This window comes from Anomalospiza imberbis, chromosome 4, assembly GCF_031753505.1.
Source record: "Anomalospiza imberbis isolate Cuckoo-Finch-1a 21T00152 chromosome 4, ASM3175350v1, whole genome shotgun sequence".
NCBI lineage: Eukaryota > Metazoa > Chordata > Aves > Passeriformes > Viduidae > Anomalospiza > Anomalospiza imberbis.
The window spans coordinates 59360916-59382843 of NC_089684.1; the positions used below are offsets into that span (position 1 = coordinate 59360916).

General features: G+C 35.4%; 1 protein-coding gene across 10 annotated transcripts in view; it reads left to right on the forward strand.

Annotated features, from left to right (window-relative positions):
• The window catches only part of SLIT2 (slit guidance ligand 2), a 260339-nt gene that overhangs the window by 183134 nt on the left and 55277 nt on the right, over nucleotides 1-21928 (forward strand). For 5 of the 10 annotated variants that reach the window (XM_068188773.1, XM_068188767.1, XM_068188775.1 and 2 more), the window contains exons 10-19: nucleotides 2935-3006; nucleotides 3624-3695; nucleotides 4231-4302; nucleotides 6204-6347; nucleotides 6478-6641; nucleotides 7400-7423; nucleotides 9860-9877; nucleotides 10989-11139; nucleotides 17189-17263; nucleotides 21658-21801. In XM_068188773.1, coding sequence (XP_068044874.1) covers nucleotides 2935-3006; nucleotides 3624-3695; nucleotides 4231-4302; nucleotides 6204-6347; nucleotides 6478-6641; nucleotides 7400-7423; nucleotides 9860-9877; nucleotides 10989-11139; nucleotides 17189-17263; nucleotides 21658-21801 — 936 coding nt within the window. The remainder of the gene's footprint in view (nucleotides 1-2934; nucleotides 3007-3623; nucleotides 3696-4230; nucleotides 4303-6203; nucleotides 6348-6477; nucleotides 6642-7399; nucleotides 7424-9859; nucleotides 9878-10988; nucleotides 11140-17188; nucleotides 17264-21657; nucleotides 21802-21928) is intronic. The other 5 variants (XM_068188768.1, XM_068188772.1, XM_068188771.1 and 2 more) reach the window with 3 other exon arrangements.

Genomic DNA, 21928 nt, shown 5'->3' on the forward strand with positions numbered 1-21928 from the left:
AATCCTTTCTCCAGAAGAGCTTGTAAATATATCCCAGCACTGCACATTCTGTCTGTTAGAATGTAAATGTCTCACTAAAAGGAAATGTTAGCTAAAGTTGGCATAAAGTTCATTGTCATATCCACCAGTGAATTAGTGCTAGAACTGCTGGGAAGTTAGCTCTCAGAAATAAACTGTAGCAAGGCTTCTTCGGTTTTTGACCCATGTAATTTGTAGCCAAATTGGACTGCAGTAAATGAAATCTGCTATTTCATCTTCTCATGAAAAATGGCCTACATGGATCCTGTAATGTACTTCAGTTCATAGAATTAATATGTCTTTTAAGTAAGAGAATAAAAAATACATTGTGTCCTAATTTATTTAATGCTAGACCTCAAGTTACATGCCTTATCCTACCTAATTAAGATCATTATACATTTACAGATATGTGAATGTAGGCTGGAGCCCTCCAGCACTAGGTTACAAAGCCTACATTAGCCTACATTACTAGTTTACAAAGCCTAGAAAGCCTAGATTACAAGTCTCTACATTTTGGACTAATAAACAGCTTTTATAAATGAGGCTTGTGATAGCCTCATATGGGACCATTACTACTGCAATATCTCTTTCCCATATACCCAGAAACATTTTTCCCTCTCTAGCAATCCACGACCTCCTCTGTATTACGGCCTAATCCTTCCCTGTCCTTTTCACCACCCCTCTCCTTTTCAGTCCTCTGCATATGCCTTATGTGTTTCCCTGTGCAAGATACTTCTTTGGCTGGTTTGCAGAGCTGCACATCTGATCAATGTCAGGTTAGGCTGTCCCTGGTGGTTAGGCAGGTGGTTGCTGCCAAACAGAGTGTGTAACAGGAATGGATGGATGGCAGCCATGCTCTTCATGGCTGGGTTAATTTGGTTTCTCAACTCCTTCCAGTTACTAAAATGAGGAAGTTTTGTTATCTGGAGGGTTTGCCTCTCTCTGATTTAGCCATTTGAGTGGGAAAACTATCTTAGCTGATAACTATGCCGAATCTTTATCTTCTGGGAAAAATAAGCTAAAATTTTAATGTAAGGACAGAACATACTTGGGTGTGGCCTAACTTGGTGTTGGCCTTAACTTCAGCAAGTTTTTGCTTATTCAGGTTTTTGCCTTCTGCATCTAGCCAGGTGTATAGGAGAGAAGTGACCTTGTTCCTTTGTATCCGGGTCAGCACTCCCAGTCTGATGCAAAATGTGTTTCATGGGTCCAAAAGGCTCAGCCAAGGCAAAGAGTATGAATGAGCATTGTGTTTATGGAAAACGTTTTCATCTTGTGACATGGGATTCCTTTCAGTGCTTAAAATACACCTGAAATCTACAGCAAGGTGACAACATTTTCCTAAAAAGGACTAAAACAGTTGTGATGAAGTGAGATTATCATTGTCTAGAAGATTTTTCTGGAGCTTTTGGGTTTTTTTCTTGAATTCATCATAAGCTATTCAACAACAAATTCTGCTAAGTTAAAGCATTATCAGAGTAAAGAGATTTTAAGTATTAAATATATAAATATCACTATCTGAAAAAGACTTCATGAAGGCAGAAAAAATAGCTTCAGTTCACCTGTATCATGATCTCTTGAGAAACTTTACAAAAAGAAACAATTTTTGTTAGAATATTTTCTTGGAAAAGCTTACTCAAAATACATGAGTTTATTATTTACACTGCGTACACACAGAGACTCCATATGTCTCAATCAGAACAAAAGTGAAACAGAAGGCAGTTAATAGGACAAGAGTAAAAAAAAAAAAATGAGGGCAAATAACTGCATATAGATTTAAAAAGGCCCTTTCACCTTAAATTCTGAGGCAAGGTCCTTGTAAGTTAGAATAATGCAGTAAACTTACAGACTTTTGATTAATTTTAGTAAGAAGATTTTGGCATTGTCTTTATGTACATAAATCATAGAGCTGATACCTGTGCATGAAAGAGAGCAATTTTTTATTAGATAAGCGTGCTATGTAATTTGAATAATCATGGCTTTTCCTGTAGTACTTTTTGGTATAATAGTTTCTTTTGTCCACATGGCAGAAGTTTGCACTGCCATAACCATGGTATGCTGGGGTGTGTGAAGAAGCAGCTTCTGTTTGGGTGTGCTCATCAGTGACTGTTTTGACTCATTGGCACCTGGGCCATAGGTCTATATCTGCATTGATTTCCCATATGCAAACCTCTACAAGTTCAAAAACTCCATCAGTAAATTCACACTTTACAGCATAGGAATTTTCAATTACAGTCACTATACATACAAAGCAAGCATGGCCAGTAACATTAGCTACAAGTTGAAATTAAAATACTTGTTTAAAGAATTTAGAAGTGCGGCTGTGCAAATCTAGTATTATATATTAAAGAAAACATTTTATGTACGGCATCTAAAGAAATTGTGTGCATCTTTAAAAACATGGAAGTTGCCTTATTGCAGGTAGCAACATATATTATTTGGTCTGTAGCAAGATTCCTCTCCCAATTCCCACGGCTTTCATATTTCAATTATTTCATAGAAATCTTTATGCATTTCTTAATAAAAATTACTATGCAAACTGCTATATGTGAATAATATGTTGGGAGTAAATTAAGACTAATTCAAGACTGAAATTTTTGATGACAATTCTGACTTAAATTTTAGAAAAAGCTTTTATGTTCTGAAAATAAGTTTTCTTTAAATATTAAATAAAGATTTGGTTTTCATTTAGAATATTACTCTCCACAGGTTTAAAGGTTTGGCTGGTTGCTTGGTGGGGACTTTTAGGTTTTTGGTTTGGTTTGGTTTTTTTTGGTAATGAAAGAAATAAAAATTATACTGAAAAAGAAAGAAGAAGTTGTCTTCTTTTTTAAAGTCTATCCCTTCTAGTTTCTTATGGCTTTAATTCTTGTTTAGCTCGAGGGTTGTATTTTTTATGTTGTTATTCTTTTGCAGACGGTTAGAACAAAATTCAATCAAGGTCATACCTCCTGGAGCTTTCTCCCCGTATAAAAAGCTTCGAAGAATGTACGTACCAAATAACTTGCATGTATTTACATATATATATATATATATATATATATATATATATATAAAACCAAGTAAAGATGGTACAGGGGAACTGCAGTTAATGTGTGAGCACTTAAGAAAGTTTGACTGCTAGAAGGCAAACTGATATGGCAGCCTGATGATTGAGATTATATAGCATCTTTGTCATATTAACAATAATTGGTTTTTACCAAATACTGAAATTGTTTAATGTGCTTCTGCACAGAAGCAGTATGTTGCTGTAGTGAAAATTCTAGTAAAAAAGGAAAGAATGAGGAGAATTTCAGATTATTTTTGAGGCTGTATAGCACTGGGGTTGTAGCAAGCAGAGGATTATTAAAAAATGTACGTAAGCAATCAGGAAAAGTAAATATTTTGTCCTTTTTTCCAAGCATTTTGAACTATTTTTAAGTATGCATTTTGTTTCAGTATACTGGAAATTTCAGGGGCTTTATATTAAAATTCTTTGTCAGTGTATCATGTAAATATTTCAATTTCTCTCTCCCATCCATGCTTAATTCTAATTACATATTATCTTAAAGTTCATTATTTTGAAAATTGCTTGAATTAATTGAATCAAATTTTATTTGTTTCAGTGACCTGAGCAATAACCAGATCTCTGAAGCAGCTCCAGATGCTTTCCAGGGCTTGCGTTCACTCAATTCACTGTAGGTATCTGTTTGACCTGTAAACAGAAGCAAATTTCTCTTATTCTTATAGTGAAATTATTTTGTCCTTTTGGCTCTGTGCAAAATTTTGCTTTAAATTCCATCAATTCTGAAAGTTGTAATAATCATTTCAGAATGATTGTGGTAATTGGATATTCTTTTACAGTTGGACACTAATAATGTGTGGGTTTTTTTATCAAAAAAAGAACTTCATGGCAAAGAGTTGAACAAAGCCAATCGTGTCTTTTATTCCCCAGTTAGTTGTTCTTGCAAAGAGCAAATCCACTTAGCAGGGTCCCTTGGTAAGTCTGTAATCAGTGAGGTGCTGATCCTGCAGAGAGCTCTTTGGGTTACACAACTTTTGGGGAAATGTGTGATCCTGCTGCCTCATAGGACCACAAGGATATTGCAAGTATCATGTGGTTGTTACTAAATTCCTTTCAGGAAAATGGGAATTTCTCTATTTTTGAAGTCCAAATCCCATAGCATATGCCTTTTGTAATGGTAGTTTTGTCTGCTTTATCTCCCGGTACAGAGTCCTCTATGGCAATAAAATCACAGAACTTCCAAAGGGCCTGTTTGAAGGACTCTTTTCTCTGCAACTGCTGTAAGTATTTTTTTTTTAATTTAGTCTATTTTAGGATCATTCAAAGGGGTAAACATGATGAGAAATTTATGCCAGAAGAAGAACTGGCAGGAAATCCCATATATAAGATCAAAGTACAGTAAAACCAAATTATGCTAAAACCAAAAGAGTCAAGACTGTTGTAGGCCAGCTTGCCATTCATCCACAAATGTGATCATATCAGTTAATGTTTCAGCCTAAAATGATTCAAATGAAGTTATTCTCCCGTGTGGAATTTCTAAGGATAAATCTCATAAAAATATGATACACTGTAAATGGCAAATGGGATGTATGTAGTTGTGGGGGAACCATAGAAGGAATATTTGTGTGTTTTATAAAGAGGAAATATGTAGTGGAAATGCTATGCAATTGCATTCTAGTTCTACCCATGAAAGAAGAGTATTGCACCACAGTTTCATTGATGACTTCTAATGTTTACTGGCACCCTGTGTGATTCTTTGAATCTGTGAGCTTGAGCTTCTACTTCGTTTAACACTTTGGAAATTACCACATGTAACCTTTTCAACCATTGCTGTTTAGATTTTATACTGGAGTAAAGAATGTCATGGTGGTAAGTTTATCAAAGATTCTCAATATTTAGCAGAAGAAGCTGTGCAGTAGGTGTACCATGTAAAAAAATGTATTAAATAGACCATAAAACAGCAGTGGTGGTTTTGAAGGAACTTGTCCCAAAATAACTGACTTGTTGAGTTAGAGTCTTCTTAAAGAATTTAAAATATCTTCACACATGTTTAGAGTTATCTAATGTCCAGACTTCACCATGAAGTGGTGGCAAAATGTCAACTAATTGAAGATGGCAAAGCAGTAAATATACACAAAGAAAATACAACTTCTAGCACCACCTAGAGGTTTGCATTTCGATTTACTTTAGTGACAAAAATAGTGTAGTAGTGGAAAGGTATTCTTTCCTGTTTTACTTTAAAGATGTTTTAGTTATAAAATATATTTCAGATCTGGTAAAAAAATAAAGGTAAAAGACCTTTCCTAACTCTCAAGTCTGTATTAAAAAATGTCCCTATCTTAATATACATTGTATAGATAGTACATTTAGGTCTAAGTAAATTTCTATTTAATATACATTGTATAGATAGTACATTTAGGTCTAAGTAAATTTCTACTTGTGTGGCAAAACTTTTAACTTTTTATCAGAGCATTAGGTTTCAAGTCCACTATTTCATTCCATTTTTGGCTCAAAATGGAAAGAAGTAAAAAGTATTTGGTTATAAAAATGCACCTAATGGAATGGCTTTTTTTTTTTCTCTTCAAAAGGACTTAGTTTAGATTGGCTTGTTTGTTTTAACACTAAAAGTCTGGGAGGTACAGGGAAGAAAAGGTTCCCTTTGAAGATGCAGAGGAGAAAGGATCCAAGAGAGATTTGGATATATTCCATGCCACCAGTTTTTACTAAAACTCTGTTAATGTGGCAGCATGCTGATTAGTAACATATAATTAAAAGTGCCACTGCACATCTCTTCCAGCTAATGAACACAGTGTTCAGTTCCTTTTTTGTTTGTTTATTTATTTGGCAAAGAAACTAGTTTTCCTTGAATATACTTGATGTTTTAGGCTTGTTTCTTTGCACAGTACACAAATACCACACAGACATTCTACTAGCACATACAAGAAATGTGATTTTAGCTAAAGAAATGCAAACATTTCAACTCCAAGTTTCAAATATATAGGAATGCATATAATCCAAATAAGACACTTCACTGAAATTCCTTATATCACTATCAATTATAATTTTTTGCTACATCTCTTGTTCTGGTTGCAAAGGTGCACAAAGAATTGTCTGTTAAAAATGCTGAAGCTGCGACACAGACTGATTCCTTTCAATTTTATAATTATCTTCCATTAAACAGATTATTGAATGCCAACAAAATCAATTGTCTGCGAGTTGATGCATTTCAAGATCTGCACAACTTGAATCTTCTTTCTTTGTATGACAACAAGCTTCAGACCATTGCAAAAGGCACCTTCTCACCCCTACGTGCGATTCAGACCTTGTACGTATGTTCTTGTTTATGGTTTTCTCAAGTATGACTTCATATTCTACAATGCAGTAAAAGCACGGGGTACTGCTGAGACCAAAGGGAAATAATGCGTGATATTATTGGTTTTTTTCCTTCATGAAAGGCATTTGGCTCAGAACCCATTTATCTGTGACTGCCATCTGAAGTGGCTGGCGGATTACCTTCACACAAACCCCATTGAGACCAGTGGTGCCCGTTGCACCAGCCCCCGCCGTCTGGCAAACAAAAGGATTGGCCAGATCAAAAGCAAGAAATTCCGCTGCTCAGGTAATTTTCTTAGTTCAGCTGCTATTTTTCCTTTATTGGCAAAAAAAAAAAAGTGGTTATAGAAGTTCTAATGAAAGCAGCTGTCTCTCTACAGAATTATTAAACATCATAGAATTTTTTTTTAGATCGTTGACTGAATAGAGGGAAATCTGGGAAGTCATAGACTGTTGGATCACGGAACATTACTGTAGTTAACATATTTGGCACTATTTCTGAGTAGCATTAAACCTAACAACATAAATGTAATATATAAAACTTCAGAATGAAATGCTGAAGTTATTCACTACAAGTATCACCACCATAAATCATTTTTTAAAATTTCCACAGGGTCTGGAATATGTGAAAGATCTAAAAATTTCTAAGCTAAATATGGAAACATAACATATTCCTTTTATACAGGGAGCTTGCTTCATACTGAAATTTACTGTTTTCTTTTTCTAATCTTATTCCATTTCCTACTTACATTTCTTTAAATCCTAACTTTTGTCATATGGTATCCAGCTGTTCCAGGTGCATTTCACATTCTACAGTTTATTCAGTCTCAACTGCAAATACCAGATGAAAACTGTTTTGCTATCCGTGTTCCGGATACATTTATGACTATTCACACTTCAGTTTATCAGCTCTCATTGGGAATACGCATTTTTTTCGCTAAATTATCTGTAGTTAACTGCAGTCCATACTTAATCTAATAAAACTCATTCTTTGCTTGCTGACATTCAGGTGCATCTTCTATTTTTTTTTCTCTCTTTATTTAGCTAAAGAACAGTATTTCATTCCAGGTAGGTTTGGCTCTGCAGTAAGATTGACTAACTGCAGATATTCTCTCCCCTTCACCCCAAAAGCAAAGTTTGTCATAGCTTTTAGGAAACGGATGCATGTGTATTAACATTAGTCATTACCTCTAGCTATACATAGTTTTGCTTTGTAGAATACTAGTAATTCTGTTTTCTGAATGTAAGAGCTTAGCATGCAGCTCAGTTTACCTTTTTCTGTCTCACAGATTTGCACACAACCTACCAAAATTATACCTATACTTATATTATTTAGAAGTTTGCACCTGCTAGTTCATATTTTAACTGATACTTTTACTTACCTTGTACCTTGCCTTTCTCCTGCTACTGTTTTTAAAATGTAGCTCCTGAGCTACTTTTAAACACAGGAATCCATGCTGCCATCAAAGAGCTAGCACAACTTTAAAGACTAAACATTCTGCAAATGAACGTTTTCTTGCCTTGCTTTCCTGCTCTATGCTGGCTGCATCTGCTGCTTGCTCACCCTCCTTTTATTTAGGAAATCACAGTGGAATGCTTGGAAAAGAAAGCTGATATTCTTAATTAGAATAATTAATAAGTAATTCTGTGGTCACATGCATATAGTGAATCAGAAATGCTTTCCATTAAAGAAAATATGACATTAGAGTTGGGGTGAAATAGCAATTTATACATGGCTTTAAGCTACCATAAGTCTATGATATTTTTACAAAAGATTTACCAATGTTGGCCCTAGCTCTTTGAAATATGGATCTTTCTTTCTTTTACCTTGCTTGTCAGTGTGTGCACTGTTTTCTTAATAGAAAAAAAAAATATTCACTCACGTTATGTTCATAACAGATTATAAATAACAAAATAAACAAGAGAATAATGCATCTATTGATGAGTTACAATATGTGATTTGCAATTGGGATTTTCTGCCATGGTTTAGTATCTAGAAAAATATCTACAGTAATTGATTAGGACACCAGTGCACTCCTTCTTTCAAGTACTACAGGTATATCATCATTCTGCAGTCATCTTAGTTGTTGTCTCTTCAGCTGGTATGTTTAGCTCTTCTCCAAATGCTGTGTCACGAAACACTTAAATTTGCAGAGGTCATGTGAAGTTCTTCACGCCCTTATACTAATACGTTGTTTTGAATATGAAGAAAAGACAAAATGAAATACAAAGCCAGGCAGCAATTTTCAGCCCTAGCATCCACAAAAATGTGTTTTAAAGCAGCATAAAACAAGGGGATTCAATTTCACAAACCTGTAGTACCACTCAATTCCTTAGAGTGTAGAACAGCTGTATTCCTGCCACAGAGTGACTTCTACTCAACCTTGCCAGCACAACTTTTGCTTGTGAGTTAGAAGTGTTTTCTTGCCAGCAAATGTCTTCACAGCCTGGTTATTATATGGCCACTCATGCAGTTTAGGCTTATTTACGTACCCTTTAAAAAATGCTATTCCTGGGGGAGGGTGGGGTGGGGGGGAAGAAGAAGAAAAAGAATTACATTTTTAAAAATGGGCTATATACATGCATCTTGAAATACAGCTTCTGTTGCTTTCTCTTTCTATTAGGTTATCAGGGAGATGCTACCTAAAAGTATTTTAGTTGTTGAAGCCACTGTCCCCAGATATTTAATTGTTTAAATTAAGTGATGTACTCTGGATGCGGGAGGAAAAAAAACCAAAACTTATTTTTAGGCTTGTTTACTGGGTATTAAAAAGTGCTAAAAACCACTTCTTTATTCTTAAGTGGATACTATAAAATAATCATAGCATTTCTTTAAACACCTATATAATTTTAGTATTTGTTTTAAATACGTCATTTGGAGATGTTGCTCCACAGACAGTATGAAGTCCTAGTAAAATTTCATTATAGTAATTTGGAAGACCAAAGGTTTGCAAGTATTAAATCATTTATTTGAAAAAATATAATTTATCTGCTACCTCATAGAAGTACTCTATAGTAGTTTCATCATATGGATTACTAAAACATTTACAAGTGGTAGATAACATATTATCTGATGACTGTTGAGTTTTTTCCCCCTCCACTGAGAAATCTGTTTCTCCTATATTTGTTTGGTTTATTAAGGATTTTAGTGGCATAGCATATATATTTGGCTCGATGATCCTTGTGGGTCGAACTCAGAATATTCTGTAACTCCTATATATGTTCACAAAGCAGCTTTTAAAGAACACATTCAAAATAGTGAAGAATAATGCATGGGAGGCATAATCATCTTAGATGAAATCTGTAATAAACCCCAACCTTATCTTCATTTTTAAATTCTATTCAAAATGAATTATTCTTTCTTTCTGCTGAAGACAATGACCCTAGCACCATCTTCTAATCAAACAAAAGTTAAGTAGAGAACATGAGAGCTTCGTTCATGTTTTTGTCTTAATTGGCATTACTCTGTCTTTCTTTCCTTCTTGGCTATCTTTACTTTTTCAGGAGTTCACCATTTTGGCTGTAAGTAAAGTTCAGTGTCTGAACTAAATCACAGTGTACCTCCCAGCCCTGATGCACCTTCTACTAGTCTCAGTCTTTTCACCTTTGTCCAAGAAGAACCCACAGGTCCTTTTGGCTTCTCTTTGTTTTCTTTGTCACCCACCCTCAGTTCCTTACCGGATGTTTTTTCCTGATATGTTTAGGATGTTTTCTTTGACTGACTCTGGGAAATGGTGGAGGATACTTTCAATGTGGTTCTTTTTTTTTCCTTTTTTTTCCTTTTTTTATATATATTGTATTTTTATTTAATCTGTGACAGTGATACTGTTACTGTGGCACTGGACATTCAGTAATAAGAATGCCATGTCATGTAAGCAAGTATTAAACTTCAAATGCTTCTGTAATTTATACCTACTCCTTCCTCTTTTCCCTTGCTCTTATCCTTGGCCTAATGGATGCAGTTTTGATAATGTAGCGAGATTTTCTGTTGTGCTTGATCTAACCATGTGGTTGTGAGGTATGAGTAAAACATGGTTCTGTCAAGCACCATGGAACGTCACGCAGCTTTCTACAGCATGGCAAGCTGCTGAGGCTTAAGTCAGGATCACACATTTTTAAAATTAAAGTTGAAAACAGGGCTTTCAACTTATTTGTTGAGATGATGTGGAGTATCGGGACTATAAAAAAATCACAGAGGTTAATGAAGTCCAGTCAACAATACAAATTTGTAACCAGAGAAAGCAAAAAGGTGGCATTCAGGATCTATTTATTTTTTATACGGAGAAAGAAAACAAATTCTAAAACAAACAGTGGCATTTGTTTGATTAGCAATAAACAAGGCTAGATTGGCTGACAACATAATCAGCAGAAAGTACAGCTGTGAAAAGCTCAAGTTAATGTTATCCTGCTATGTGAAGTTGGTCTCAATTTCTTTTTCCAGCATATCTTAAGTCCCTATATTTAACCCTCTCTTGAAGCCCTTGTGTCTGTTCAGTATCACAAAGTTTATCATGCATTTCCCAAGTTGCCCACCCGTTATCTGCATTGCAGACATTTTTTCAACCCTCTCACAAGAAGAAAATCTTATACTTTATTAACTTAGTATCTGTGTTTTGACTTGAATCTTCTACAGGCACTGAAGATTACAGATCCAAATTAAGTGGAGACTGCTTTGCAGATTTGGCTTGCCCTGAGAAGTGTCGCTGTGAAGGGACCACAGTGGACTGCTCCAATCAGAAACTCAACAAAATTCCTGATCACATTCCCCAGTACACAGCAGAGTTGTAAGTTGAACCCATAATAAAGGATTATTTACTTATGGAGAAAAACTAAAATTGTTAAATATGAAACCACAGCTTTACTTTTTTTGAATAGCAAAAATTGAAAGTAACCTCTGTGGTGCACTTCAAAAGATTAAATATTTATAAAAATCATTTATGCATTATTTCAATACCATGTAGCCTTAAAAACCCATTATAAAGAAATAAGATAACTATTCTGTGTTTCTAGTTCTTCAGGACCTGAGCAATCCCCTTGGATGTTTTGAAAGGTAGTGGGGTTCATTTTGCTTTTAACTTTTAACTGCAGGACAAACTAGGGCATCTAGTAACCAGAGAGGTCTGTCTTAAAAAGTGCTACCTAGATGTTTAAACAGACAAAGACAATTCTTGTTATGCAAAGCATATATTATGTTTGTTGGGCAAGACCAGAGGAAGATAAGGCAGACAAACAGGACAGAGTTAAGAAGATGAGATAATAATACAATGAAGAGAGGTGGGGAGAGAAGAACTGAGATTATTACTTGCTTAATAAGTGCCATAGGGGAATTATTTGTAGGCATTACAACTGAAGTAATCTTTAAGGAGGGAGTGAAAGATAAAATTAAGACAGCTTTACAAGATTTCTCCATTTCCAAAGAATAGTATAAAAGGGAATGCAGAGATGGTTGAAGGATTGGCAGAAAGGTAGATGAAAGTGACTGTCATTGCAGGGCAAAGGTGGAAGGAAATAGCTGGTTTTCCTGGGAGATTCAGTTTAAAGATCGAGGCAAAATGTTGAGGGACAAAAAAAAAAGGGACTTTGATTTGATATAGTAAAGCAATATAGAGATATGGAGACAAGATTATTGGGATCAAGTCGTCACCTGCGGGGGTGAGATGAGCGCCAGGATGGCACAACTCTTAAAAGAGCAGTCCACACCTGGCATCAAAGCAACACTATGGCAATCAGATATGAAATAATGAGACTATTGTTAAGTATTTTAATATCTGGACAGGAAAAGGGATTTAAAACTGAAATATTTTTGAAACACAAATGGAGACTTTTTTCTGTCTCTAAGCTGGGAGTAGGAGTTGAACTTAGTATTGCTATGTTCTGTGCTGGTTTTGTCCGGGGTAGAGTTAATTCCCTTCACAGTGGATATTATGGGCTTATGATTTGGAATTGTGCTGAACAGAGGGCTGATAATATGGAGATGTTTTTGTTCTCGCTGAGGAGGATTTACACAGAGCCAAAGCCTTTTCTGCTTTTTGTACTGCCGTGCTGGCAAGGAAGTTGGGGGTACATAGGAGGTTGGGAGGAGACAAAGCCATGACAGGTGACCCAAACTTACCAAGCATATTCCAGACCATGTGACATTGTGCTTAGTGTATAACGGGGAGGAAGAAGGAGGAAGAGTGGGGCATTTGGAGTGATGGCGTTTGTCTTCTCAAGATATAATTGAAGGAGCCCTTCTCTCCTGGGGATGGCTGAACACCTGCCTGCCCATGGAGAATAATGAATTAATTTCTTGTTTTTCTTTGCTTGTGTGCATGGCTTTTTATTTCCCTATTAAACTGTCTTTAAAATCTCTACCCATGAGTTTTCCAGCTTTTAGCCTTCTGGTTCTCTCCCTGACCCTGATGGTGGACAAGAGAGCAAGTAGCTGTGTTGAGTGTGGCTGAACATGGTGTCTTGCTGGGTTTAAACCACATGTTCTTATTACAAATCTGAAAATTACAATCCAAGAAAAAAAAAACAAAAACTGATACAGTCTTGTGTGAGGGGAGATAGATTTCAGTGGAGAAATACATTTTATGTTATCCAATATTGTGAGATACAGTTGTTTAAGAATAAAAGCTGATGGAATAAGTAACGGGTTAAATTGTGGGAAGAGATCATAAAGTAGTGGTTGCATAAATGAAGTTACTGCACAAAGAGAAAAGGAAAGGAGCTGTTGAAGTAATTAAGCATGCATTGCTTTGATATTTAGGAGGAATCATGTTTCATTGTCTCTTCTCTGAAGAAGTAATCTTAATTTACCACTTTAATTGTTTTTTAAGATACTGTCAGGTGTTTTCTTTCTATAATTATGGTTCCTACCTGTTAAATTCAGAAAGAATAATCAAATAATCAAGCCTCATCCAGTCTATATCCTAAACACTCGAATTCCAGTTGATCTTTTTTTTTTTTTTTTGCTAAGTATTTGGTTACAGCACTTCTTTCAGAAAATATCCAGTCTTATTTGAAGGTGTTAGTGGATTAAAAAAATCCACCATTCTCCTGAGACTGTTACAGAAGTTATTTTCTTTCACTTCTGTTAATTTTTTTTAATGGTAACTTTTAGTTTGAGATGTACTCTACCTCTCTTCAGTTTCCATCATTGCTTCCTTTATATTTTTTTGCTTTTAAAGAGCCCTTTTCTTTCCAGCATTCTATCCAAGTTAGATGGTGCTTAACTGTAACAAAATCATTATTCAACCTTTTACGTCATAGTCTGTACAGATTGTTCTTAAAGTCATTTGATGTAATAAAAATTTCAACAGTCATGCAAATATTCTAGAGAGGATAAAGAAATTACTTCTTCATTTTTTTTTCTTCTGAAAAAAATCCATTTGTTCTAGCCAAATACATTCTTTTTGTATTTGCTTCACTGATACAAAAGTTACGGCTCTTCCTCTTGTTTTTTCTTGTTATTCCTGGTCTTTGATGCACTGTCTTTGTTGTTTGTCTTGGGACTTCCCAGTCTAGTTCTAGGACCATTCTTTGATTTCTAGTTTGCACATTTACTGGCATGTATGAGAATAGCAGCTAGTTAGCTAGTTAGCCTTCCCTTTTTTTTTTTTTTTTTAATCTACAAAATGTGATATAAAAATAGTTGTTAGAGTCAAATTACATTGATACTTCTTTAGGTGATGAGGAGAGCTAGACAGACTAATTTCTGCAGGGTGATGTTTGGAGTTGAATCTCAGCTTGGAAATGAAGATCAAAAGTAAGGAAAAAAGTTCTCCAGAGGTGGGCAACAAAGATGGAGAAGGGCCTTGAGGAGAAGCCGTATGAGGAGCAGCTGAGGTCCCTTGTCTGTTCACTCTGGAGGAGACTGAGGGGAGACCTCATTGCAGCTACAACTTCCTCATGAGGGAAAGAGGAGGGCAGGCACTGATCTCTTCTCTGTGGTGGTGACCAGCGACAGGGCCAGGAACTGAACCCAGGGATCCTTGTGGGTCTCCAACTCCAGCATATCCTGTGAACCACTAAAAAAAGTGTCTATGGTGTAAATTGCAACAGCAATAATACCACAGGAAAAAAAAAAAAAACCTGTTTCCTCCAAGTAGCTGTTTTTTTTTTAATCTGAAAATATTAATATAGTTCAAGACAGATAATTAATTGCAAAAGTTAAAAAAATTATAACTAAACCAACTAACAGCTGGTCTAACTTGCCATTTTGTCACTTGCTCACTGTCTTCCAGAGAAACATTGAATGATCTGTCTAATCTGACAGTAAAGTATTTGATATAAAGTACAAGTCTGTAAATGCACCCCAAAAATAAAATATTTTTTTCAGGTAGCTTTCTAATATGTAGGAAAATTCAGGAAGCATTTCAGAAATCACTCAAAACGAAGTCCCCTGGAGAAATGCTAAATAAGAAATAATTTCAGTCTTATATGTTGAATTTTTATAATGATTTTACAATAGATGATCACCTAACAAGGTAGTTCTAGAAAGCATGAATATCACTGCAGTATATAGGCTTCCAGGAAGGTTCAGCTATTGTTCAAAAACATGAAATATCTTAGCCATTGTGTTACTAAAACAGGAAAAAAGCATCAAATTATCCAGACAAACAGAATATGTAGACATTATGATCAAATGCTTCTGTTTACTTTTGATTTTGAGAATGGCATTCAGTACTTTATTTGAATAAACCAGGTAAAAGTAATTTTAAGATCATTTTTTTGATCTAGCATTTGATGGGTATTAACTATAGTTGCTGTCTTTACCAGTGAAGAGCACTGGGCTCAAAAAATAATATTAAGATACACAATGGAGATCCCATCACATCTGTAAACTTTCCAGTTATCTGTAATAACCTTGATTCCATTTTGTGTGGACTAATTTAAATAAAATAAATACAGTTTAAATAAAATGAAATTAAAATTCTACACATGAAATTAGATAGAACTATTTAGCACCAGAAGTACAAGATTGAGGCATAAACAGCAAATAGGTCAAGAAAAAAGGATATGGTTATCATACATATTAAAGATGAAGGAGTGCTATTGGGCACTAATGCAAATTTCATTTCAGGATATATGTATAGGAATGTAGAATGTAAATTATAGGAAATAATTATTGTGCTGTGCATAGCAATAGTAAAGGATCATCTGGAATACTGTGTTCAAGACTTCATTTTTCAAGATGGATATAATTGCTCGGAAAAAAATTCAAGGAGAACAAGAATCGTAGAAAAGAAGACTGGAAGGGTTGAAGGCATTTGTGTGAAAGAAGCTTGAGGGAGAGACAATGTAAATTACTTCTAATAGGTAAAAGATAGTTGCAAAGGATACATGATCAAATTATTTGCGTTTTTCAGTCGGGTTAGAAATGTTTGCAGTAGAGCAAGTAAGTATTAATAAAATCAGTTAATGTTTTCATTATCAAGTCATTCTAGATGGTATAGCATTTGAAAAGTATTTGAAGATGTCAGTATTTATAGAATGAGCAGTGGTTCTTTTGTTGATAGATAGGGTAAAGAAAAGTCTGTTTAGAGTGAAAAAATAACTTTATTAATTTACAATGTTCAAGAGTATTTTATATGGTGCCCCTAAAAATCACATTAAGTCTGATTTTTAGAGGTGATAGCATCTTCTGAAATTCACATTCCTTTTAGTTTAGTGTGATATATGAATGTTTTGTGTATATCCAAAAAACTTCTGTCTTCTTTCAGTTTGGTTCCATGTTGAAACTGTTCTGCAACCATACCTTCAGATTTACAACCTTAATTTCCCTTCTGGCTATCAATGAGAATGAACAGGAGGGAAGGATGAACAAACAGCTTTCTTTAATTTTCTATGTTTTTTTTTTTTTTTAACTTGTCTTGCAATAAGGCAATTTTGAAAAGCATTCTGGGTTTAGAATTGTGCTGGATTTCATTTCACAGTGATCTTGTCAGTTGTATCTTCTCCTTCCTAATTATGATTTCTAAAGAAATGCTGGACAGACTCCCTTCCTTAATAATATGCTACATTAGAGCATATAAAAGATCTAAGACTCAAAATTTCCATTTTCTTTCCAAGAGAGGAAATAGGGAGTACTGGGTCAATGCAGGTATTTTTTGAAATGTAGATGGTCTCCTAACCTAGCTGCTGTTAAAGGTGTACTGTACTGTAAGCCTTGATACCTGTGCAGGAAAAGAAATGCCTGGCTAGTATTTGTCACTCATTGCATACCTTCTTACAGGGTTACAAGTCAGCATTTAATGCTGCCTTAAGTAATGTATGTGTGCCAGCTGTAGTGGTATTAAGATAAATCATGGTGAGGGAAGTGTTTTCAAATTCATTGGAAGACCTATGCGGTGGGTTTCATTCCCTATTCAAAAGAAGAGTAATTCTTTCATTCTTGTAAATAGTGTTCTGTGAGTACCTCCAGATGTCTGGCAGACTCCACATGATATCCTTTAAAAAACAGAAGACTAATCTTCAGTGGTTTATATGTCCTTCTAAAGACTTTTATTTATAAGTTGGTAGGGATCCTCCCTTAGTTACATTTTTGTTTAAAAAATTAAAAACATCATCTTATATTCCTTTACAGCTTTAGCTGTGTAAAATTTTGTGATCAGGTTTTGAAAATGCCTAAGTTTAACTAATGAGAATGTTCATTCACAGGAATGAGAACCTTCATTCACAGGAATTATCAAAATTAGAAATGTCACTATATAAGGAATTGTTCTGCAGCTGCTAGTTAAATATCAGATGTTCAGGGAAGCCAGACTGAAAAGTTCACATAATGTGGAACATTCTGTTATCAATCCCTGAATAATTTTTTTTCTGAAATTGATGTAATTTTTTTTTTAGGCGACTAAATAACAATGAATTTTCAGTCCTGGAAGCTACTGGAATCTTTAAGAAACTTCCTCAGCTGCGTAAAATGTAAGTCCAAATTCACTGACCTTGTCTATTCAGATAGTGTATTAGCTCCTTGCTGTGACTCTCTACCTTTCTTAGCTCTAATCTACCAAAGGTTCAGTTTATTCCAATCAAAAATCAAGAGTGGGTTTAAATTAATCCCTGAGGTAGGTCAGAGTTGGCAGCTCTCCTGTATGGAGCTTGGCACTGCCAGCAGCCACTTCCCATGGTGTATAGCTCCAGCACCTTCACAGCAGCATCCAGCCAGCTGGTCTCTTATGCAGCCACAGCAGGGAGCTCACAGTATAAGCTGCTTAGAAAAGATTCCAGTAATCTTTTGTAACTTCCTGTATTACTCTCTTACCAGACAATTTTGCCTCTTTCAGCACATTAAAGGCATGCCGTTGATTCTGTGCTTCATTAAATGGTCATTAGGTGAGGGGAATATCAAAATTTAAGTGACTGAGAAACAGTGGTTTGATAGGTCATCCATGTAAGTCCATGTTAACAGTTAATGTTATAAGAGTAGTTTATAATCTTAGCAATTTCTTTAGCTTATGTAAAAGACACATTTGAAGGTAGATTATTTACTTAGACTTTGTGACTGTGCTCAACCATTTCAGGATTAAACCAAACATAAATTTCAAGTGAAGAAAAATGCAAGTAAAAAGAGATTAGTAGTCACCTAGTGATTGCCATTTGTAACAGATCAAAATTAGTGATCAAAATCTTAAGGGAGCAATAGTATTGCTTCAACTATTGTTAGCCTTAACCAGCATGATCACAATTAGTCAAATATTTATTACTGATTTTTTTGATTAAAATATTTTAAAAATCCCAACAATGTAAAATGAACTTGCCTTTGACCTCTCTACTTGAGTACATTTTACCACTTTGAATTGGGCTGCAATACTTAGAAAAAAAGAATGTAGCAATGTCTGGCACAACAGTGTTCTGGTGCTATGCAGTAGATACCTTGTTTTCTTCAATCTTCAGGAATCTCAGATTAGCACTTTTTACAGCTACAGTGTACTTTGGAAATATCAAGTATCAATATGAAGCATCAGTGGACAAGGGAAAGGCTGTAGATGCCATTTATCAGGACTCTGTAAAGCCTTTAACATGGACCCTGCATCATCCTTCTCTCTAAACTGGGGAGAGACGGATTTGATGGGTAGACTTGATGCAGAAGAAATTGTTCGGACAGCAGCATCCAGAGGGTAATGGTCAGTGGCTCAGAGTCCCAAAGACATCAATAACAAATGGTGTCCCTTAAGGATCTGAATTTAATGTCCTCACCAATATATAGTGAAAGTTGTCTTTCACTACAGCAGAGGAATTGGAACTAGATAATATTTAAGGTCTTTTCCAACCCAAGACATTCTATGATTGCAGGATTCTATGAAAGAAATAAACTGCTTCATGTGTCATACATGCACATGTATACTCACACATTTATACATATATCAGATCTTCATGTTTAACAATATTTATTTTAAGTTGAGAAGGTGTTCAAGACAAAAGGGAAAAAAAAGGATGAATATTAATCAGTCTTGGTGTAGAACCTGATGGAACTCCCAAAGGCTTTAAAATCTGATTAATTGAAAAGGTAAAAATTAAAAAAAAAATAATGAAAAGTTAGCTATTTTGATAATACTGCTCCATAGCTTCCTAATATAGTTATCAGTTGTTACAACATTCTTCCATTGAGAGAATAATACAGTGACTGCTTAAGCATCACTGGAAGTAAGTGAAGTACTGATGTTGCAGAGACACCAATATGAGTGAATTCTATATTTTTTGTGAAGCTCATATTTCTTCTGGAGGTTCAAAATAGGTGCAAAGATCTTTCTTTACAGATGACATTGAAAAATTGAGGCCTAAATGTTTCATTGATTTGATGCTTCATCAGTAATAAAGCATGTGTATGCACTGCAACACTGATTAGCTATGTAACATTAATCTTTAAAATATCTATGTGAAGTGGGTGAAGTAGTATCCATGTTACAGCAAGAACAAAAAAGGTTTTAGGAAACTGAGGGCTTGACATGGACAAGCCATCTGAGATTTAAAATAATGAGTTTCTTGCTTCTAGTCCTCCATGGCACCTTGCAGACTGAACAGCTCCACTGTGAAACTAAATGAAAGCGGTAATTGTGGATGTTGTCTACTTAGAGTTTAGTTAAGCCTTTGACACCATTTCCCACAGCATCCTCCTGGATAAACTGGCTGTTCATGGCTTGGACAGACATATACTTCACTGGGGAAAAGAATGGCTGGATGGCTGGGCCCAGAGGGGGGTGAATGAAGTTAAATCCAGTCGGCAGACAGTCACAAGTGGTGTTCCCTAGGGCTCCGAATCAGTTTTATTTAATACATGTGTCAATTATCTGGATGACAGGATTAAATTCACTCTCCACAAGTTTGCAAATAACACCATGTTGGGTGGGAGTGTTGATCTGCTGGAGGGTAGGTAGGCTCTGCAGAGGGATCTGGACTGTCTGGGTAGATGGACCAAGGCCAACAATATGAGCTTCAGCAAGTCCAAGTGCTGGGTCCTACACTGTCATAACATCCCCAGGCAGTGCTAAGACTAGGGGAGGAGTGGCTGGAAAGCTGCCCAGCAGAAAAGGACCTGGGAATGCTGGTCAACAGCCAGGTGAACATGAACCAGCGTGTGCCCAGGTGGCCAAGAAGACAAATGGCACCTGGCATATATCAGCAATAGTGTGGCCAGCGGGACCAGGGAAGTGATTGTCCCTCAGTGCTTGTCATTGGTGAGGGCACATCTTGAATGGTTTGTTCAGTTTTGGACTCCTCTCTACCAAAAAGATACTGAGGCACTGGAAAGAGTCCAGAGAAGGCTAACAAAGCTGCTAGAGGGTATGGAGCCCAAGTGTGATGAGGAGCAGCTGAGGAAATGGGTTGTTTAGCCTGCAGAAATGGAAGTTCAGTGTGGACCTTATCGCTCTTTACACCTATCTTAAAGGAGGTTGTAGTGAGGTGGGGGTTGTCCTTTTTTCCCAGGTGACAAGTGGCAAGATGAGAGGAAATGATATAAAATTGCAGCAGAGGAGGTTTAGTTTGGTTTCTCCATGTCTGTCAAGCAGTGGAACAGGTCATCCAGGGAAGTGGAGATGTTGCCATCCCTGCAGAAATTTAAAAGACTTATGGATACATTTTTGTAATGGACTTTGCAGTACTGGATTAGATGCTTGGACTTGATGATATTAAAGGTCCTATCCCACCTAACTGATGACACGTTTATATACTTCATCACAGGCAAGGTGTAGGTTACATTTCAGCTAGGCTAGAGTGAGCAGTCAGCACTGAAGATTAAGCCACAATTCCTGGGTTTTTTTCCCTAACAAATACTATCTTTCTTGTTTTGAATGATGTAAACACCGTTCTAGAAATTGCATCAATTAATGCAATGATTTTCTTCCCAACACCATTAATTCCATCAAATGGTCTTTAGCTTTACTTCCATTCACTTTTTCTCAGAGAGTTTTTAAGACCTTTTTAAAAATCACTAGTGTATTATAACACTGTTTAATGTGTAGCTATGTACTTATGTGTAAATAATTATATGAAACAAAAGAAAAGGGCACTAATATGAAAAGTATTGAAGAAAATGTGTGTTGTTGCATATGTTTGTTTTTGTGTATATATACTACAGATACTACATATTTGGGATGTAATTTCCATATTTCAACTAAAATTGTAAACACTAAGTATTTTAGCAATATTTTAGGTCATTTTCCCCACATTTTGATCCACTTTGCAAGCAAATTGCAGATACATGCAATTATCTTGCTTATAAACCTTCCTCTCTAACTAATGTCATAAGTTATTAATGTGTCATGTACTGTTTATATTCACACATTTCCTTTACATATGTTGCTCTTTATACTGTTTTCTTATATTTGTCTATCAAGGTAAAATAAATCAGAGGTTAGCTGTGCTGTTCTCATACTGTATAATTTTGTTATTAATTCATCTAAAAATGCTACAAAGGCTGGAGTCCTGAAAAAATATAGTCACTGATAAGATTCAAAATTATAAAATATATGTTCTTATGTGGCAGCAGCATAGTGTGGGTAATTGCCATTATTTAAAAACCATCTTCCAAAGATTGCTTTAAAAATCTTTGCTTCTTTAATTAGAAGGGCATTGGAAATTTTTAACTGGTTTGAAGTTGAATGATATATTTATATTTTGTTCTTTTACACAACAACTTGGCTATTGCATCAAGATTGCATTTGATGATTTTGGAGGTTTTTTCCAAGCTTAGTGGAAAACTAAGATTCTAAGTCTTTCTTGGAATTTATTCAGACTGTAGCATTTAGCAGTTAATTTAGGACACTTATAAAAGAAAATCCCCTCAGTTCTTGTCTGTTTGTGTTAATGTGTTATAGAAACCTGAGCAATAACAAGATTACAGATATAGAAGAAGGAGCATTTGATGGAGCCTCTGGTGTGAATGAACTATTGCTCACAAGCAATCGCTTGGAAAGTGTTCAACACAAAATGTTTAAAGGACTAGAAAGTCTCAAAACACTGTAAGTATATTTATTTGTGTGTTTTTATTCTTCTTTCCTCACAGGTATTTTTAATAATAATATTGTATCTGTCCTAAAAAAATTATTTTGGAGAATTAGCTATGGATTATTCAAGCGCATTTTGGTT